This window comes from Copadichromis virginalis, linkage group LG1 (genome assembly GCF_057382275.1).
Source record: "Copadichromis virginalis isolate Kocher_CV1m ecotype Utaka linkage group LG1, C_Virginalis_male_GT1.1, whole genome shotgun sequence".
In the NCBI taxonomy this organism is placed as follows: Eukaryota; Metazoa; Chordata; class Actinopteri; order Cichliformes; family Cichlidae; genus Copadichromis; species Copadichromis virginalis.
The window spans coordinates 12,292,521-12,311,803 of record NC_140618.1 but is presented as its reverse complement, the minus strand read 5'-3'; the positions used below and the strand labels follow the sequence as shown (position 1 = coordinate 12,311,803).

At 38.9% G+C, this 19,283-nt stretch overlaps 1 protein-coding gene across 2 annotated transcripts in view; it reads left to right on the top strand.

Annotated features, from left to right (window-relative positions):
- Positions 1–19,283, top strand: part of unc13c (unc-13 homolog C (C. elegans)) — a 115,364-nt gene that overhangs the window by 83,884 nt on the left and 12,197 nt on the right. The window contains exons 19-29 of one of the 2 annotated variants that reach the window (XM_085451082.1): positions 5,366–5,492; positions 7,736–7,832; positions 8,974–9,117; positions 9,347–9,424; positions 10,982–11,059; positions 11,799–11,825; positions 14,790–14,878; positions 15,241–15,378; positions 16,262–16,385; positions 16,890–16,949; positions 18,836–18,916. In XM_085451082.1, coding sequence (XP_085307208.1) covers positions 5,366–5,492; positions 7,736–7,832; positions 8,974–9,117; positions 9,347–9,424; positions 10,982–11,059; positions 11,799–11,825; positions 14,790–14,878; positions 15,241–15,378; positions 16,262–16,385; positions 16,890–16,949; positions 18,836–18,916 — 1,043 coding nt within the window. The remainder of the gene's footprint in view (positions 1–5,365; positions 5,493–7,735; positions 7,833–8,973; positions 9,118–9,346; positions 9,425–10,981; positions 11,060–11,798; positions 11,826–14,789; positions 14,879–15,240; positions 15,379–16,261; positions 16,386–16,889; positions 16,950–18,835; positions 18,917–19,283) is intronic. The other variant, XM_085451092.1, reaches the window with a different exon arrangement.

The window sequence follows — 19,283 nt, the reverse complement described above, 5'->3', positions numbered from 1 at the left end:
AGCACCACATTATTGCCACAGTATTTATGATCAAGTGTACTTAAGCATATAGCTCACATCGAAGCATGAACAGCCATGGTACAATTAAATACTTATATAGTTTTTAATATGTCAGTGCAGTGACACCACGAGGCCTTGTGAGGCTGGATTTGCATAAGTAATCATATCAGCATAACAATAAATTTGAATCAACTTACCTTGCAAAATGACAGATCTGACAAAGAGCTACAGTATAATTACTGTCTTCGAGGTGAAATTCGTAAGTGAATTATAAATTAATTGTGTTGAATTTCAACTTCCTGTAATTACATTTTTTAAGAAGGCTCTGCCTGTTTTAAAGGCAAGCTATGTCTGTTGCCTTCAAGATTTTAAAATGGAATTCTCAGCTATAAAAAATTTAAAACCATTTTCAGATGACTCATTGTGAAGTCAGGCAGCTTCTGTATGTTTTATTGCAGTATTTTTTTTTAATGTTCCCTGCAGTCTTATTTACCTCAGTTTTTTTCCTCTGTTCCAAAAAAAAAATCACACTGGTAAGAAAAATGACTTTTAGTCCAAGTTTGAAAAGAATTAATCTCCCCCTTTGTGTTGCATTTTCTAGAAAGATGATATAAGATGATGTGTCTTTATGACTGAGGCGCTTTTAAAGTCAAGAGTATAGCCCTCTTTTAACCACTGTTAGTTACAGTAATTTGTATCCAGAATGAGCTTAAGGATTAAATCTGCTTTAATAGCCAGTAGTGCCAGTGTAACACAATAGTACATACCCTTCATGCTGTTTCACTATACTTAAAGGAGCTGTCCTTATGATGCTTCTTTTGGTATCCCTAAACTTTACTCAAGTGCTACGATTAAGCCAGAAAACATCAGGATCAAATTCACGAGCTCTCCTCTAAAGCTGGAATAACCTTCAGTTAGAAAAGTCCTAAAATCAGATAAATTATCAACACAGAAATGTAACAGACAAAACGAAACGGAGCGTACATAACATGATTGAAGACTACTGGATTCCTTTCATTTTGTTTCAAGCATGAACTCTTCTTAGAGTTGATTAATTTCCCTCAGCAAGTTTATAGCTAGAACAATCTGCTGTCAAAAAATTAAAATTGTTACCACTTTCTCTAAGTCATTGATGCTCCTGTACATACAGTAATGAAGAAGCTCACTGGCAGCACTGAACAAAACACCTGCTGACCTCTACTTTTCTGTCTTCCAATTGACCTCCATCTGCTTCCTTTAGGTGATGATTGTAGGTGACTGTGAGTATGTGACAGCAAAGGTGTATGCAAGCAGAGCTGTGGGCAGAAAGGTTGACACACTGTGATGGTGCATGTATATGTGTCTGTTCTGCTGTGTGTAAGCAGCCTTGCAGTGCCAGCTCGATTATTAAAGTGGCACTGCCATAGCTATTCAGATATTACAACCGTAGGTCCTCCCTAATAAAAAAATGCAGACGCAGTATTCGGTGTTTAAACCAGCTGCTCCTTCTCTGACAACGACTGAATCACTGAATTCAGGTAAGAACTAACACGGCAGTTTCAACATTGAAAACCACTTTAGCCTTGCAGGTTAGGTTCTGATGAAATTAGTGACATGTCAGGAAAAGAATTCATTTCCTGACATCATTGTGGTTTTTCATACCAGTAATCTACAGAAAATCACTTTAAACCAACCGGTTTCATGGCTGCTTATGAAAATATTCAAAAATAAGTCTAATGTATGCATTTTCAAGCACAGACTACTTTGTGGAGTGGAGAAAATCAGTTGATTGTGACATTTCTCTATGTCTTTCTCTATGGCACTTCTCTATCTGTTGTTGCATTTGTCTTCACATTTCATAAAAATGTAACCCAGGTCTTTGCTTTGAAGACATTTTCTCTGGGAATATCAACATTATGTAACCTTTCAGTAAGATGCGTTGAAACAATAGTGTGCCATCCAATTATTATGTTAATGCTTCAGTAGAACTACTATAACACATGCATTCACATAGATATTTAATGTACATGACAGTCTGCCTATGTCTTTGTTAAAGTGGAGTCACAGTCATTAAATCAGGTATAAAACGAGCTGCGGTAACAGCTGAAAACTGACTGACTCAAGTACAGCACTCACTGTATTGTGTTTGAATGCATCTTGAGGCAGACACGTGTTAATTGCACATATGTAAATATCTTTTTTCTGAGCTTATAAGGAAGTATAGCGAGCATGGCAAGCGTGGCACTATTCATCAAAGTAAGCACTGAGGTTCTTATCAGGATTAAGCCACGACAGGCACGGTGCAATGCATTGGATTTAAACATGTCTTTGATGTTGTGTGCTTGTTTATATCTTTTCCTGCATTTGAATATGTGTGTGATTAGGTGGTTTCTTTCTTTCTGCTAAACTATTGTGCTCACTTATGTTCCCCGCTTTTTCAGTCTTATTGAGACCTCTTATCGTGTGTCCAGAAATAGACAAATGTTTTTATGGTTTAGTTAAAATGGATTACGGTATACATTTGGCATTACAGTACGACTCAAATGTGTATCAAATGACCATATGATCAGATGTAGAGTGCCCACGCAACACATTCCATCTGTGAAACACTGAAGCAGCTGCTACACTAAATCATGTCTGCCATCGAGAAAGGAATTGTATGGCTATTTGCATACTGGATAAAAGTGCATGAAAAATGAGAAGGAAAGGGTCGTGCAAAAAATGAAAAAGCACCATACAAAATAACAGGGAGTGGTTGGCTAACAGAGACCAATAAAAAGACCAACACGTGATTCAATAGAAGCGTTGGATTTCCAAGGGGAGTGCAGGATGCTTTAGTGCAAGACTATAATGCTAACAAATGTGCACTAGTAGATAGCAACAACAGCTCCAGGAAACATCAGTCTCTTAGTCCAACGCTTTGAGCTGAAACATTGCAACAACTTTTTCATGGATTGTCATAATGTTGTTGTTTACAGATAAAAGAAAAATAATGTTTTTTTTTACTTGTGTACGGCGCCCTCTTTTCATTTCTATTTGTGGATTTTTGAACAGAACTCGCCTCCCCCTGTTTTAATCAATGCTAATTAAATTTGATGTGTGTCAAAGCTGCACCAAATGTCCATTGTTTTGCTATGGCATACAGCTCTGTGTCAAGATCTCTGTCAAATGAGCATAACGGTGTTCTTAATGTGGAAAAGCGTGTGTCACATCTTGATTGGTAAAAATGCTTCTGCAGAGCACACACCTGTGCATCTTCACTCTCAGCTCCTTCAGCAAACTTGTTCTGTCCTCACTTCTCCTTAGAGATAGGAACTAAGACGTTCTGTTGTGGTGTGGTGAGATCAGTCTCTAGGTCACAGGCAAGAGGACAGAGGACAGTAGAAAAGGTGGCACACGACGGTAATTAGAAGGGCTCTGTGTTTTGTGCTAATTAGCAAGGGTTAGCTCCCTGCCACCACTGCTACCGGATGCTCAACATTACAGTCTAAATTTAAGGCTTGTCAATGTTTGCACTGTTTAGCCAATATTGTAATGTTAGTATTTAACTAAAATCACAACTTGTACTGCTGGATCACGTCATTACTGGGTCACTCTCATAATTACCAGTTTCACAGAAAACAGCATTCCTGTCAGTATAATTGTTGTAATTGACCAAAAAAGTCACTTTTTTTTTTAAAGCTGTTAAACATCCAGCTTGATGCTAAAATACTTAGGAGTGCATTGATATATACACATATATGGAAACCTCAGGCAACACACTGGCACCAATCCCTGTTCTAATAAGGGGACACACACACTTACAGTGTTTAAGTACAAACACAAATTGGACAAATTTCTGCATATTTCTGCAAAGGGACGATGCTGTGTCAGCAGCAGTAGATAGTTATCTCTGTCCTGGATGCAGTTTCCGCTTTACCATAATCAACTCTACTATAATCTGTGCAATAAAAATACAAGTGATGTCCTCATTTTACCACCTCAAAAGCTCAGCCATGCTCCCTTGCCCTTCTGCAGGCTATCTAAAGAACCTTTATAAAACAATAATGGCATAATTGTAATTATAATGGGATAAGAGAAATTACATTACTGCATTACAGATGTTCAATGTTTCACACAGTTATAGAATTGTGAAGGAAGCAAAGTATTAACTTTCACTATCAATATTACCCATTACTATTAAAACATCACTCATCCAACTGTGCAGAAAAGCTTTTAGTAAACAATTTTCTCACACGGTAGCATGACATTATATAATGAAATGTAATTCCATTAGTATTATATTTTATTTGGGTGGTTATTGATTAGGACAGCTGGAAGCCCACTAATGAGTGACAAGCAGCAGACTGGCAGCTTGTGTCACACCCAATGGAAACTTTTCCATTGCTGCCACCTCTCACAGTTGATGTGAGCTGCTTGTGTGGCTGTAGACATGTACAGTAGACCTGTACAGAAAATGTGTTTGTCTTGTCAGTGAAGGATGGTCTCCTTGACCTATATGCTATCTTATTTGTGTTGAAACTGTGATGAAACAGTTTCCTGTATCCAATTTCTTTGTTACAACACACTCTAGTGGTCTTTTGTGTTGTGTTAGATTTTCCCTCCACCATATGGACCTCTCATTTTTGCAGTTTTCTTCTTCTTCTGAGAGCCATAATCTCATCCGTGCCCATCACTGCAGTCGCAAAATGCTTTACTTCTTATTGGTCTTTCTTCAGTGGTCCCTTCTCTTTTGTCTGACATTTCTCTTACAGTTTCTTTTTACTCATTTCCTTTCTTTTCTCTCATCTATTCTGTCCTAACCCCTTCGTTTGCACCATTACCATCCGTCTCTTCTAAAGGGGATCCCATGAAAGTGTTTAATTGTTCTGAAATGCCCACGGTGAGCTGGACTAAATGACTCAGCAGACTTGTCAGCTGACATGAAAGTCTAATTCATTTTAGCTCTAGTTTGTTTGCAGTCATTCAAAAGCTTTCTGTCTCTGGTGAGAGCTGGACACATTCGCAGACGCATTTTATTTCCTTGTTCTTTGAGAGCTCAAGGCTATACATAATCGAGGCTGTTAAGATGTCAGACTAAAAGCAAGCACTGTTGCGCAGGTGTTTTTCATGTTCATGGGGATATTTGCTTATTTATATAAGCAAATATAAGAGTATGTGAGTGTCTGTCGGCTCTTGTGGTTCTTGTGAAGATGTTGAAAGAACAACAGAATGCATTCAATACACTTACCACTAATTTAAAGCATCCTCTCCAGTCAGTCCAGGTCCTTCTACCTATAAGACTCATTCATTTTACAACTTAGATTTCAGTGTGACATTATTAATTACTTCCAGTGAATACTGCACTTGCTAACATGTGTGCCTCATGTTTTAATCTGCATTACAGAGCATGATAAGCACCGCCTATGCAAAAGCACTGAATACATGAATCTTCACTTCAAAGTCAAATGGTTCCATAATGAGTATGTCCGTGACCTGCCGGCCTTCAAGGATGTTCCACCAGAATATTCTCTGTGAGTGTTTTCCACACATCTACATGCACAAACACGGGCGTGCCCACACGCGCGCACACACACACACACACACACACACACACGCACACACACACGTGTTACTGTATGAGCAAAGGTTTGTGCATGAACTGTTAGTTAAAATTATGGCAAAGATAAAACTAATACAGGCCAATTTAGCAGTAAATGAAAGTCATAATCAGCTTTTGTCAAAATGGTTTAGAGAGCTGTTGATTCAGCTGTAATAATTCCCAATGATATAAATGAGGATCAAATAAATAACAGAACAGCTTCTGTGCGTCAACACAGATTCACTGCAGGAAATCTGCATCAAGTTAGGTGGAAGGTGATTTTGTATCAGAGCACCGGCCTTCAATGGTAGTGCTAGTGAAGGATTAAAACTAAAAAGCCAAGTTAAAACATTTAAATTAGAGTGAAGTTAAAGGAGCATGAGTGGGAATGACATCACACCTACACGAGCTGTGCGGACATGGAACCCACGCCATGAAGCTCCCAGAGCACAGTTTTTGTACTGTTGCTAATGCCAGAGGAGGTTTGGATGAGGGCTGGAGATTGCACTCTGCACCCCAGTATTCAGTAACCCCCCTTTGTTACTTCATGTGGTCTGCCACTTTGTTAAGTTGCCGTGGTTCCTGAATGCTACCAGTTTGTAATAATACCACTTTAAGTTGAATATGTAATCTCTAGCACTATCTCTTTTACAAAATTACTTGTTGCAGCAATGGCATGCTATTGCATGTTTTAATCTGCATTACAGACTAGTGCTCATATTCACTGAGCTCTTTAGAACAAACCATTATTTTGAAAATATTTGCATGGCTAAGTGCTTGAATTTATATACCTGAGGCAGTGGGACTAAACATGGCTGAATTCAAAGATAAGAGGTGCAGACCCATACTTTTGGCAATAGAGCTTAATTTATCGTGGCTCAAGAGTTGGGAGTTCGCCTTGTAATCGGAAGGTTGCCGGTTCGAGCCCCGGCTTGGACAGTCTCGGTCGTTGTGTCCTTGGGCAAGACACTTCACCCGTTGCCTACTGGTGGTGGTCAGAGGGCCCGGTGGCGCCAGTGTCCGGCAGCCTCGCCTCTGTCAGTGCACCCCAGGGTGGCTGTGGCTACAATGTAGCTTGCCATCACCAGTGTGTGAATGGGTGGATGACTGGATATGTAAAGCGCTTTGGGGTCCTTAGGGACTAGTAAAGCGCTATATAAATACAGGCCATTTATTTGTTTTGTCCAAATTCTATCATGTGGTAGTCATATCTGCCATTAGGCATTATAAAGCTTTATTAGATGATAAGTTTTCAGTGTTAAAATTAAATGGGTAAATATCACTCACTTTCAGCTGTATTGTTACAGAATATATTTCACTTGGACGATCTATCTTTAAAACTTTGAATTTTTAAATATAATTTAAAACCATTGTTATACATGCAGCCGTTTCTGGTTAAGCAAGAATACTGTTTTGATGAGGAGAAAGAATTTAAAGCACTTAGAAGCAAAAAAATGTTTTGTTCTGCTTTTTGTGTAAATAGCTGCGATATAGAAACATGTGCTAGATGCAAGTAATGCCCTGCCCTCTCTCATGCAGCCGGTTTATCAGAATAATGACTCACCCTTCCTGTCGGCCCAACTGTCACTCAAACACCATCAACAGCAAGATTGATTCTTCTAGAGGCATACACATCATACATACAAACACACGGACGCACACACACACAAGTCTCCCTGTCTGTCTTCCCTTTCTCTGTCACCCCGCCCACCTTATTTATTGGCTTTACTTCATGTGGCAGATGCCCTTAGCCAGAGTACACTGCAATTTTGGGGGAACATCCGCTGCTCTGAGGACAGACTCAGGCACAATATTAAACACGGAAATGTCAAAGTGAAACAGATAGAACAGCATTATTATTCCGCTAACAAATGTACTTCTTTACCAGACTCATTTGTTCCGGCCTGTCTTCCTCTGTCCTCTGTCTGAACTTCGCAGTCTAATCTGTCCACAAACTGAAATTTGATTTTAAAAACCTTCGTGAATGACAACCTTGGTCAATACCACGAACAAAATCTGCCAACTTTTAAGTGCACTACAATCATTTTCAATTGATTCCCCCATATTTATATATGAAAATCTCTTGCCCTCTGCGTCTGAATAACTTCTGTATAATGCAAAGAAACCCCAAACTACAGTTTGATCCTTTAATGAAAAAAGGCTTTTTTGTTTTAGGTGGTTTGAGCCATTTGTCATTCAGTGGCTTGATGAAAATGAAGATGTTGCTATGGATTTCCTCAATGGAGCGCTGGAAAGGGACAAGAAAGATGGAGTGAGTACAGCATTGAATTAGTTCTTAATATATAACTTTTATATTAACTCACCAAAGCCACTTGCATGTTTATTCACAAGGACGGCCTGTTTAGCCTGAATTTACCTCTTGAGTAGGTTATGGGAGGATAAAAGGAATTTCACACAGTCCAAACAGCCCTCGCTCTAAGAGTTGATTGGAATATTAATAAAATTTCAATTAAAAATTGATATGAACAGGAAACAAAACATGATTTTCAGGGCAAAGAAAAGCACTGAATGATCTTAGAGAATAATGAAAGGAAATGGAAAAAAGCTTCAGAAAACAACTGCAGTGTACTGAGGTCTGTACGCTTGTTTGTTAATGTTTATCAGAGTAAAAAGATATATATTTCATCTCGTGCAATTAACCAGATAAACACCTACAAATGCTACTATCAACATCACAGAATATTGTTTGCTAAAGTTAACATTTTCTGATATTTCAAACTGCATAGTGAAAGTGTTTTTTATTTAAACCTGCCCAAGTGGAAAACTTAAAAAAGGGGTAGATTCCCAGGTTTTAAATGTCAAGCCCAGTTTATGCACAGCCTTTGAAAACAGTATTTCAGTGTCCTCTGTGATTTTTTTACAAGCTTTTTGAAGTCAGAAGCATATTCCTCTGTTATCTACTCATGGTGTCTATGACTGAGATATTTTTAACAGAAACACTATGTTAGAGAATATGTAGAAACTGCAGTATTTTTGGATGCAGGCCCATTTAAGCTCTATGCCTCCTACTCCCCATCAGCGTCCATACTCCTCAATCAAGTGTAACGTGTACTTTATTTTGGCAGTTTACTCATTATTTGTTGCAGTTAAATTTTAAATTCATGAAATATCATAATCACCTAAAATGTATTGATTGTAGTTCATGTGTATACTGAATAACCACAGAAATTGATATGGTCTTTTGAAAGCATTTCAGATAGTTATGTGGCATGTTATTAGTGCATCCCCAGTCATTAGTAAACATCATCAGTACCTTTACTCAGCATTTTAATTATCTGTCATTTTAAGATACAACTGTCAGGCAATTATGAAGGTGCCTAAAGGTCTTAAGGTCTAACATTTTTTCTTTCTCTTTCCCTTCCATGTTTCCTTGTCTGAACATGTCTCAACAGTTCCAGCAAACCTCAGAGCATGCCCTCTTTTCCTGTTCTGTGGTGGATGTGTTCACTCAGCTAAACCAGAGTTTTGAGATTATCAAGAAGCTGGAGTGCCCAAACCCACAGGCTCTGGCTCACTTCATGTGCCGCTTTGCGAAGGTCAGGCTCTTTGGAAAGGCCCCCCTAGTAAACCCTGAATACTATTGCTGGGAATAATAACTCACTGTTAGATACAAGCAGACTCTTTGGTATATTTATTGTGTTTAATATGATCTAGTTATGAGGCTTTAACTGTTTAGGGTTTTTCAGTGACTTCTGGACATACAGAAATGCAAGTAGAGCAGCAGTCATTAATTAGAAAACTGTCTCTCTCTCTCAATCCCCGCAGACTATAAACAAAGTTCTTCTGCAATATGCTGCAATCATATCCAAGGACTTTCCTTTGTATTTGAATAAGGAGAATGTGGTAAGTGCCCACTCAAAGCCTGCAAATGATAATTGGAAAGGTTATGTTGAGTTTCTTTGTGCAAGTGCAAATATGGCAAGTCAGAATAAAGTGTTTCTATGATTACTGTCTCTAGCAGCAGTTGGCATGGAGACTATGTAAAAAATGTTTGCAATAACAGCGCAGACTCTTCTATGTAGAGCCCTGCCCTGTCTTCCTTAATGCACGTAACAAAGTGTCTTTATTAACCGGGATGCAATTATTCATGTCACAGCCCAGAGCTGATGGGGAAAAGTCATTGGTATTTTCTGAGCTCTCTGTCCATTGTTTAATGTGACGGATGACTAAACACAGAGCCTTGTGAGTGGCCTAATTATCCACAGTGGTCTTTGAAGTTGAAGTGAGCGATAAAACACAGTTTCCGCGCAGAGGAGGCAGATGTTTCTTTACAGTGCTGACAGGCTCATTACAACTGTCCCAGCGAAAACATGAAATGTCCCTTCCCTAGACAGAATTAAAATGACAATTGATGAAAAGAATGAAGTTACATAGTTCCAGAAATGTAACCTAATCTAATCTCTAATTTATTAGAACTCATATATTATACAGTACACAATTTTATTTATTTTTTTACCAAGGATGTACCCTATAATTGTCTTAGCTTTTGTCAGACTTTCTAGTTTTACATATGAACATTGTGCATTCACAATAACATATTAGTTTTAGTTTTGTGTGATTTTTATTTGTGTTATTCTATTTATTTGCCCTTTCTTACATTTAAATTGCATCATAGATCCGGTGCATATGTCAGTAAACCAAAGATTTTATGTTACATTTTTCACAGACTAAAATTATGCAGCTGTGGAAAATAATCATATGTGGTTTTAGAATATCTCATATGCTCATAAATCTTATAAAAATAAACCCTAAAAATTATGTTTTGCCACAGACACAATTTTGGCTGCATTAGGGATTGAAAGACAGTAATCACCCCTCTTCTGTGGGCCACATTATGATCATTTTAGTACTTTCTATTCCAAGTATCATAATTGTAGTTTGTTGAGTTCATGTCTGTCTTGTTTTTATGTTTGTTTGCTTTGTTTTGAGCGTATATAATCTGTGACTGTCTGAGTTACTCTTGGTCTCCATAAAGAGCACTGTGATTAATGTCTGTCATCTGTTAAACTTCTTGTGGAGCGGAGAATCGATAACGCTGCCACCTGACACATTCAGTGTAGATATTTCTCTCTTTGTTGTGTTGCGTACGGATTGCATTTCCCCCCGTTGACTGCTGATGTCATTCAGAAACGTTGCCAGTTTGTGTAGATGTGTCAGGAAATCAAAAGTAGATTTTACAGTGAGTGCCCCTGTGATTTTTCTGACATTATGCATTGTGTTTTCAGTTAAATGTTAATCCAGCAAACTGCTACATTACTATGTCAGTATCTGGGAACCATTAAATTTGATGTGCTAGTTTTTTTGCAGGATTTAAACTTCAAAGATATTTTTTAGACACATTAGATGTCACATTGTGTTTTACAAAACAGTGTAGTCACATTCATTCTCATTCTTTTACAGCCCTGCATCATTCTCAACAACATTCAGCAGCTTCGTGTCCAGCTGGAGAAGATGTTTGAGTCCATGGGTGGCAAGCAGGTGTGCACTTACATAACTATCTATATGCTATTTCTGTGTGATGTCTGTGTCTGTTTTGAGGCAATTCACTTTCAATTTCAATAAGACTTGTAACCCTCAATCTATTCATATATATCAATCATTACAATTAAATACTCCCTTAATCTGTTATCTTCCAGGAAGAGGAAATCACAAGGTTAGCTAAAAAACGGCATCGCCAGGATTTAGTATCTTGTTAAAGTGTCTTCAGCACAGGTGGTGCCAGCTAATTTGAAAGTTTAAACCTCCGTTCTCGAATGTAAAATATGTATGGTGTGATTATGTAAATGATCATTTCAGATGATATCCATATGAAGTGGAAGTGAATAATAATCTTAACCTAGGTTCAGACAGCTAACAGATTTATCTGACATGTAGATCACCCCTCCGACTACCACGTCTGCTACTGTTCGTACCTTCTTTGTATTCCATCTATAGTTCCCCACCTCTAATCTCCCCTGTGTATAATATGTGTTGACTTAACCTTTTTCGTATTGACTTAAACCCCCAAAATCTCCGTGTTGTGCCTGAAACACAGGTGAATATTTTCCCTGTCAACCTGTCATTCAAACATGAGGAGCAGCTGGCACTTATTCCTATGACTTACCTGCATGTTTCTTTGTAGTTTCTAACACCTGTCTTGCCTTGCGTTTTGTCTTCTGTCGTTGTGTCTTCTGTTTTCCTCCCATTTCTTTTTTGTGCTCTCTCTCTCTGTCTCCAGGAGGAGGGGGTTGTGTCCTTCTGTAAGGTGTGTGTAGTAGGATTTGTCAGCACCCCTTTTCACCATTTACCAAATAATACCAAAAAAAAAAGCACACCCTCTTCCCCCGTTCCACCCCTCACGCTTGTACGCTTCTCACCCCACCCCACCCCCTCAGCCCCTCCAGCAGCATGTGCCACAGAGCATACGGAATCTGAATTACCCATCACCCCTCTGGACAGGCTGCTCAAGCTCACCATCCCCTGCTCTCTGGGGAAAGTGGCTCAAACCACCTGATCCCATCTTTATTTTTAGCGTGGGGTTTTTTGGGGGTCTGTTTGCCACTTTTCTATCCGTGTCAAATTTAGAAGTGTGATATCTATTTTAGTTCACTGCTCCCCTTTTTACTCCGATGAAAAGAGCAGAGTCAGGGGCTCACTAAGTTGTTGGCTGTGGTTTTGATCTTCTCTTTCCATCCCCCAAGCTGCAGCCACAAAATGCTTTAGACAGGATTTTTCAGACTGTGTTTAATGAGCTTCCCAAACACTTACCGGTACATCTCTCCAGCTGTGCCCTTAGCAGAGGTGCTGCTATGGCCTAAATATTTGCAGATCTACACTTGGATCTCTCCATTATTATAGTGACAGGAGAAGTCGTAACTTCCTTTCAAAAACTGTGAATAACTACTGGTAATAGATGATCAGGCATATCTTTTAAGCATGTCTCAAGTAATTTATCTGGCTAATTATAAAGCCAAAGTCTATTTCAGGTGAAAGTGTCCTATTAGTTTCCTCTCTCCTCTATTTATAACAGAGGAGTTCCGTATCAGAAATTAACTCCCAGAGAACCAGTGTAATTACCAAGAGCTGTTATCATAACAGAGATTAACAATAATCTCTTACAGTGCCCATTTATGGACTCATCATGGACTGATCTCCCCAGATTAGTATTAGTACTTATTTGGGGTATTTCGCTCAACTTAGAAATGGCATTTTATTAAGCCTTTATTTACTTGGCATTGTTAGTCATTATGGACAAACGGTGCTCTGGACTAACAACCTGCCAGTGAGTAGATATTGCATTGTTGAAACAGGCAAGGGGAATCAGAGCTGGACTGCAGTTGATAGGCTGTCAGCCAGGGGAGAGTAGTACACTCAGGAAGACTCTGGATGCCACTCAGTGTCAAGTGAAACCAGTTGCCATGGAGAAACCAGGTGCTCCATGATTTCCAGACATTTTGTTTCCCTCCTGTAAAGATTAATTGACAAGATTAAAAATGCACTGGCTACTTAGACTACATGTGTAAGAAATCTTGTGGTGGAATTGGTGTACATTTGCCCTAAACTTCATTAGCAGTTTCTTCAAATGAGAATGCAGTAGTATCTATCAATTGTACCCATATTCATTTCTAGACATCGTATCCAGGAAAATGCACCACCTCTTTAAATTGGCATGTCACAGGTTTTAAATGAAGGCCTTGCTGTCAGGACTGCAGGTAGACATTCGATTGCAGGATCAGGACTAACACATTAGTCAGAGTAGACTTTTCTTTCCACTTGGGAGGTGACAGTTGCCTTGGTTTCTCTAACAGTGTTGGGATGTTTTTTTTGTTTTTTTTTGCCAGCACCCCTATCCAGACATATTGTTCAATTTCAGGGACTGCCAGGCTAGAAATTAGAGCCCCGATCTGAAACTTTTTCCAGGAGAAAGCAAAATAAAAAATACCTAGTTTTTTTTAAAACGTATTTATTTTGCTATCACATGAAAAGACGTTAATCACGTTACACATGGTGAAAAAAATTACACGTCAAATCTTTATGGGCGCAGACTACTTTTTGTCAGCGTGATCCATCAATTCCATTGAGGTGACAACAGCCTTAATGTTTGTGCATGTGAACACACAGATGTAAAATCTATTTCGATCAATCCACAAATAGAGGCGTGTCTCCTCCACAGCCATAAAAGGTTTAGTTTACTCATCTGCTTCCCAGCTGAGCTATCTGCCACTAGAATGTGAGAGATGAGCGGCTCCATGGCTAAGCTTATCGGGTATAACGTGACGATCTGTCGTGCATGTGGTGCCGTGCCTTACCTCAAACATCCATCTCAGCACTAAGCCTGAACAACATCAAAAACACTAACATTTGTACAGAGCCTCACAAACACTGAGACAAGCAGATGCAGTCATACATTTAGTTACTGGCACGCAGCATAGCACGAGTGTCTGTCTATGTATTTTATGAAAACATGTCCAAAACATTACATAAATGCGAACATGAACATGCGCATACATTCATCACATGCGCATGCATAAATATGGCCAACAAATGCATGCGTACAGTAAATGTTGTGGGGAAAAAAAGTGTTGATGTATTTTGCATCGGCTGGCTTTGGAAGCTATTCATTTGTAAGGTTGTCATCTGTCACCATATAGATATGTGGGATATAGATATCAATCAAAACACACCCACATTTCAATAAATAAACTTTTCACTCTCAAATAAATCTTGCACCTGTTTATTGCAACAAACATAAAAAGGTTTTTTCTCCCTAAAACTGAAAAACGTCAGTCAGACGTCTTGAGAATCAGAACATCTGTATGTATAAATGCCCAAATGCTTAAATCCCAGAGATGTAGCAGGCTCCCAGCATCTTCTCTCTTCTGTAACATGTGTAATAGTGCACAAAAATGTTCTCCACTGAGAGACCTCTCGCTCGCTGCTTCTTTGCTGACACCGTGTCTCATGACTCGGCAGTTATCGTTACAGTGCTCGGAGGTGAGCTGTCCATTGGTATTCAGAGCGCTGTTTGCCACAGATGGCAGGCAGAATGAGTAGGAGGCCACCAGCAAGGCAGGTTACCACTCCTCTGTGCCTGCCCCCATCCCCCCAGCACCCCAACCCTACTAGAGGCATCCTCCAGAGATACCGAGTTCTAGTCAGTGTGTGTTTAGTGTATGGTGTGTAATTATGCCATAACTGGGTTTTTGTTTTTTTTGTTTTTTACTCACAGCTGGATGCAGAGGCCAGTGATCTGCTAAAGGAGCTGCAAAATAAACTCAACACAGTGCTGGATGAGCTCAGCGGAGTGTTTGGCTCCAGGTGAGCACTGGTGTTACTCAAAATGCGCGCATGGGGTGTTTTTCAAATGGTTAATGACTTCATTCATGTCTTGTTCTGTCAAAGAAATTGAACTATATGGCTGCTTAGTTATTGACAGACATTTGCTCACAATGTAAGTGGCTCACGCTCTTGCTGTGCACCATGCTTTGTGAGCACAGCAAGTTCCTTAACATTTCCAAATGAACAAATGTCACCCCAGCTCTTAACACCTTTTCAGTCATATAATAGGAACAGCGGGAGTGAGCTAGCACCAATTCAAAATGGTTAATTTTTACTGCTGCAGCATTAAAAAAAAAAATAGAAGAAAAAGATTCAAAGGATTTCTGGTTTCCATCACACAGTTTTAAGCCTGTGATTGAGGACTGTGTGAAGCAGATGAACCAGGAGCTGGTTCAGATGAAAGGTCCAGCCAAAGGAAGTAATGCTGCCATGGACGCAGAGACTGTCCTCCGGCCTCTTATGGACCTTCTGGACAAAAAGTGGGTATCTACTGAATACAAGGTAGAAGAATTGTGTAACACAATTTTGTCCTTTTGTTTACAATACTTGCACGTGCCAGCCTCTCCAGCAAATGTCATTAATCCAAGTACAGAACTACAAAAGCAATCCAACCAGGGAGCTCTAGATCACACTTCCTTAAACACAGCATTTGCAAGTTAAGCAGAAAAATATAGCACGCACATTAACATACCGAAAGTTATTGTTTGGTGTTATTCATTTGGCCAGTTCAGCACATTGTTAGACGACATTGCATTTTTCTTTAGTATCATTTAAGTCCTTGGGCTGCCTTTTTCAGACAGTGTTGTGTCCTAAGACTAAGATTAAGGGAAAAATAGACCCTTGATTGTAAAGAAATCCGTTCTCCTCCTCTCCTCAATGCTGATCAATTGTTTGATCATTTCATTTCTGGTTGGGACCACTTTGATACTAGGAAAAATGGGTATAATACACAGGAGACACATTATCGATCACTGCCTACTAAAGTAACCTAAGGACTGCATTTATTACTTGGAGGGTTTTTACACTGTGTTCTGATATGGTTAGCTGAGCCCTGGGAATCGTTCTCAATCTTTTGTCAAATCAACATTGAGGCCAGTGGGGTATTACAGGGAATCCTCTTAATGATATGGAAATACAAAATCCTTTCTCATGTCTCTTAGACCCTGCTTCCACAATAGGGTGAGATTAAATCATAAAGCTGCTGCATTTATTCTTTGAATCCCAGCTGTTTTTTTCCTCTTTTCTTTATTTAATCATTATATTTATGAAGACATTAGTAGGAGTCTTTAGCCATGTTTGTTTAGTTTTGAGGCAGGGCTGTAAGTGTTAACCTGACACATGACCTCCTTTCCTGTTTTGCAGTTTAATGTTATTTGCCAAGATTTGTGAGAAGACAGTGCTGAAACGAGTCCTCAAAGAGCTTTGGAAGATTGTGCTGAACACAATCGAGAGAACAATTGTTCTGCCTCCGTTGAGTGACCAGAGTGTGAGTATTGTGTGAGATTCCCCTTCTCTCTTACCTCTTTCAGCTCTTCACTTGGCCTCCACCTCCCTCCTCTTGTGCACCTGTCTCTCTCTCTTCCTCCATCTGTTCCGCTCTCTCCTGCCCCCTCATAGCACACAAATCACTGTACAGAAGATGAAGCACGGCAACATGACATCTCTAAATCTTTATGCACGTGGAACAAGTTTTTTCATACTCCTAATCCTTTTGTGAGAGCTTGGTTAATATTTTTCATCTTAGGAGTATCTCATTAAGCCCATTTTTTATTGTCACCCAAACCAGGCAAATCTTAAAGTCATCATGTCAAACAGTGTTTGAGATGTCGCCCAATGCCACTTTAGAAATCCAATTTCAGCAACAATAAGTTATCCCTTCACTCTGTTTAGCTTGATCACCTGATAATCTTTTAACAATTTCTGCTGCATTTTTCAAAAATATATTTTCATACGATGGTTCATGATGAAACCGTATCTGCTTCTCCAACAGCAAGGAGCTCAGATGATCTTCAGTGCTGCCAAGGACTTGGGACAGCTATCCAAACTGAAGGTAATTTATGAATGAGCTTATAAATATCACAATACATAAACTCTGTTTGGTCTGAATCCTATATTGTCTAAAAAGGGACTTAAATTAAAGATGGATTGTTCTTATATTTGGAAAAAATGTTTGTGGTCATGGCTTATGTAATATAAATTACACAAATCAAAAGAAATAATCTCACCACGCAGCTGAACATGATCAACATTTTACACATGCAAGTGTCCAGAAATATAAAAAGAACAAAAACCTTGTAAGATAATTCTTCTTTGGCATCATGAAATACAGCTTGGAGCTACATAACTGGGCAGGTGTCTAATTGCTGATGTGACTGGAGGATGTCTAATCCCACGAGCTCCATTTAGTGAGGCATTTGGATAGATCAGTGGCTGTGCTGTGGTTTCACTAACAACTAGGGTGTGACAATACCTCTGAGAGGTATTTTAGCTCTGAGTCACACAGAAGTTGCAAATGTAATGTGTGTTTCCCTGCTGAATTTTAAGCGAATTCATGTTTGTGTTGTGTGTGGGATTCCGTCAGATGTCCTTTGAGGCAACATCTGGGTACTGATCATCTGTACACAGATGGGCGTTTTTCTGTCGTTCTCCAAAAGTATTAAAGTGCTTCATCATCCTCTTGTTATTCGTGATTATGACTGATAATCTCCAGCTCTTTTACTTTTGTCATAAAATGTAGGCTTCATTTTCTGATGTCATTTTTTTATTCTTAGCTCTGTTCTCTCCTGTTAATATATTAAGGCATGTGTCTAACTCTTCCTGCACAATCTAACATCCGAAGTAAATCCCTGACTAATTGCTATTGCAGTGATGTGACTTTTGAACTATGTAATGTTTTCAGATTCGCTGGAACAGTTGAAGAACACTTTGGCTGATTGACAGTTTGCTTGAAAAATGTAATGCAGTGTGCAGGACCACTTTGATGTCTATGTCCTATGACCTCTGTAAATCCCGTGCTCAGCTCTACACAGCACTTATCTTTTTCAGCAAATATTTGACAACAAACAGCTTGTAGTGTGTTCTCAGCTTACTACATGGATTTTGCAGGAAGATTTCTATTTGAAATACTCAATTACGAGAGTAAATAAATACATTATTACAGTAATATAATATAATAATAAATGGCAAAAAAAGTCTATCTAAACATACACAGTTTCTCCATCAGAACATGATATCTTCCTCCATGCAACCTCCAGTGTTTTTGGGGCACACTATGGCTTTGTTTTCTCTGGATGGAGAAAGTGCTGGAACAGACACAATGAGGGTGACCCAGTGCAATTTTGGCATCAAAACCAAAGAACATCTTAGCACTGATGCAGATTAAACTATTTCCTCTCACAGTAGCTCTGTTTAAAGACTTTTGGTTGATTAAATCTGTACCATATGATGATTGCAGCTGAATACACACATCTTTCATCTCAAGATTGCGATGTGCATTTTCAAAGTAAACCACCATCGGCATGCACCTGACAGTGTGATTATGTGGATTAAATAGTTAAATCTCATCCAATATGAAACTTTTGCTTCTGTACACACGAGCTGTACACACCTGAGAAATAAGGCAGTGCCAGAAGTTATTTACAGCAATCAATTTACGGGTCATGAAAGCTCCAATTAGAATTGACAAAAACATTTTTCATGATTAAAATAGATTTTTTTGTGTGATGGTGTGAGACAGCGAGGTTTAAATTTATCACAAACAGTTTAAATGACTTGCACTGGTTCTGGTTTGTAAGCAGTAAATGCTCTATATCACGAGCACTATGGCTCACTTAAGGTCATAACCATTTTGCTGGAGATACATCTTAAAATTCAAAGTTAACAAATGTGACTTGTGATGGTATTTGCTTACTGCAGTGTTTTACTCTCTCTCTCTAGGAGCATGTCATCCGAGAAGAAGCCAGAAGTCTGACACCACGCCAGTGCGCAGCCATGGACCTTGTGCTTCCCACCATCAAGGTGAGTTTTTTTTTTTTGTTTGTTTATTATATAGTTGGCAGTACTGGCTAAACTTGACCTTTAAAAGGAAAAGCAGGTGTGCATAGCATAGCAGAGATATGCAAATGATTTAAACATGCATATTCTAGGAGTGTGGAATTCTGTTACTCGTGACATGCTTTGGACATTTTAGTCTTAAGAGCTATAGTCTCTACTTGCACCTATGTTTACACTGTAAATGGATTTACTAAAGGTTACCGATTATGTTTTATTTTTTCCACATCATATATAATGACATTAAATATTGTCAAAATGTAAAAATAATAAAGTACATGAATGAAATAGTAATTTGAATTGCTGTAGGTGTATGAACTCGGACACCTAGCCA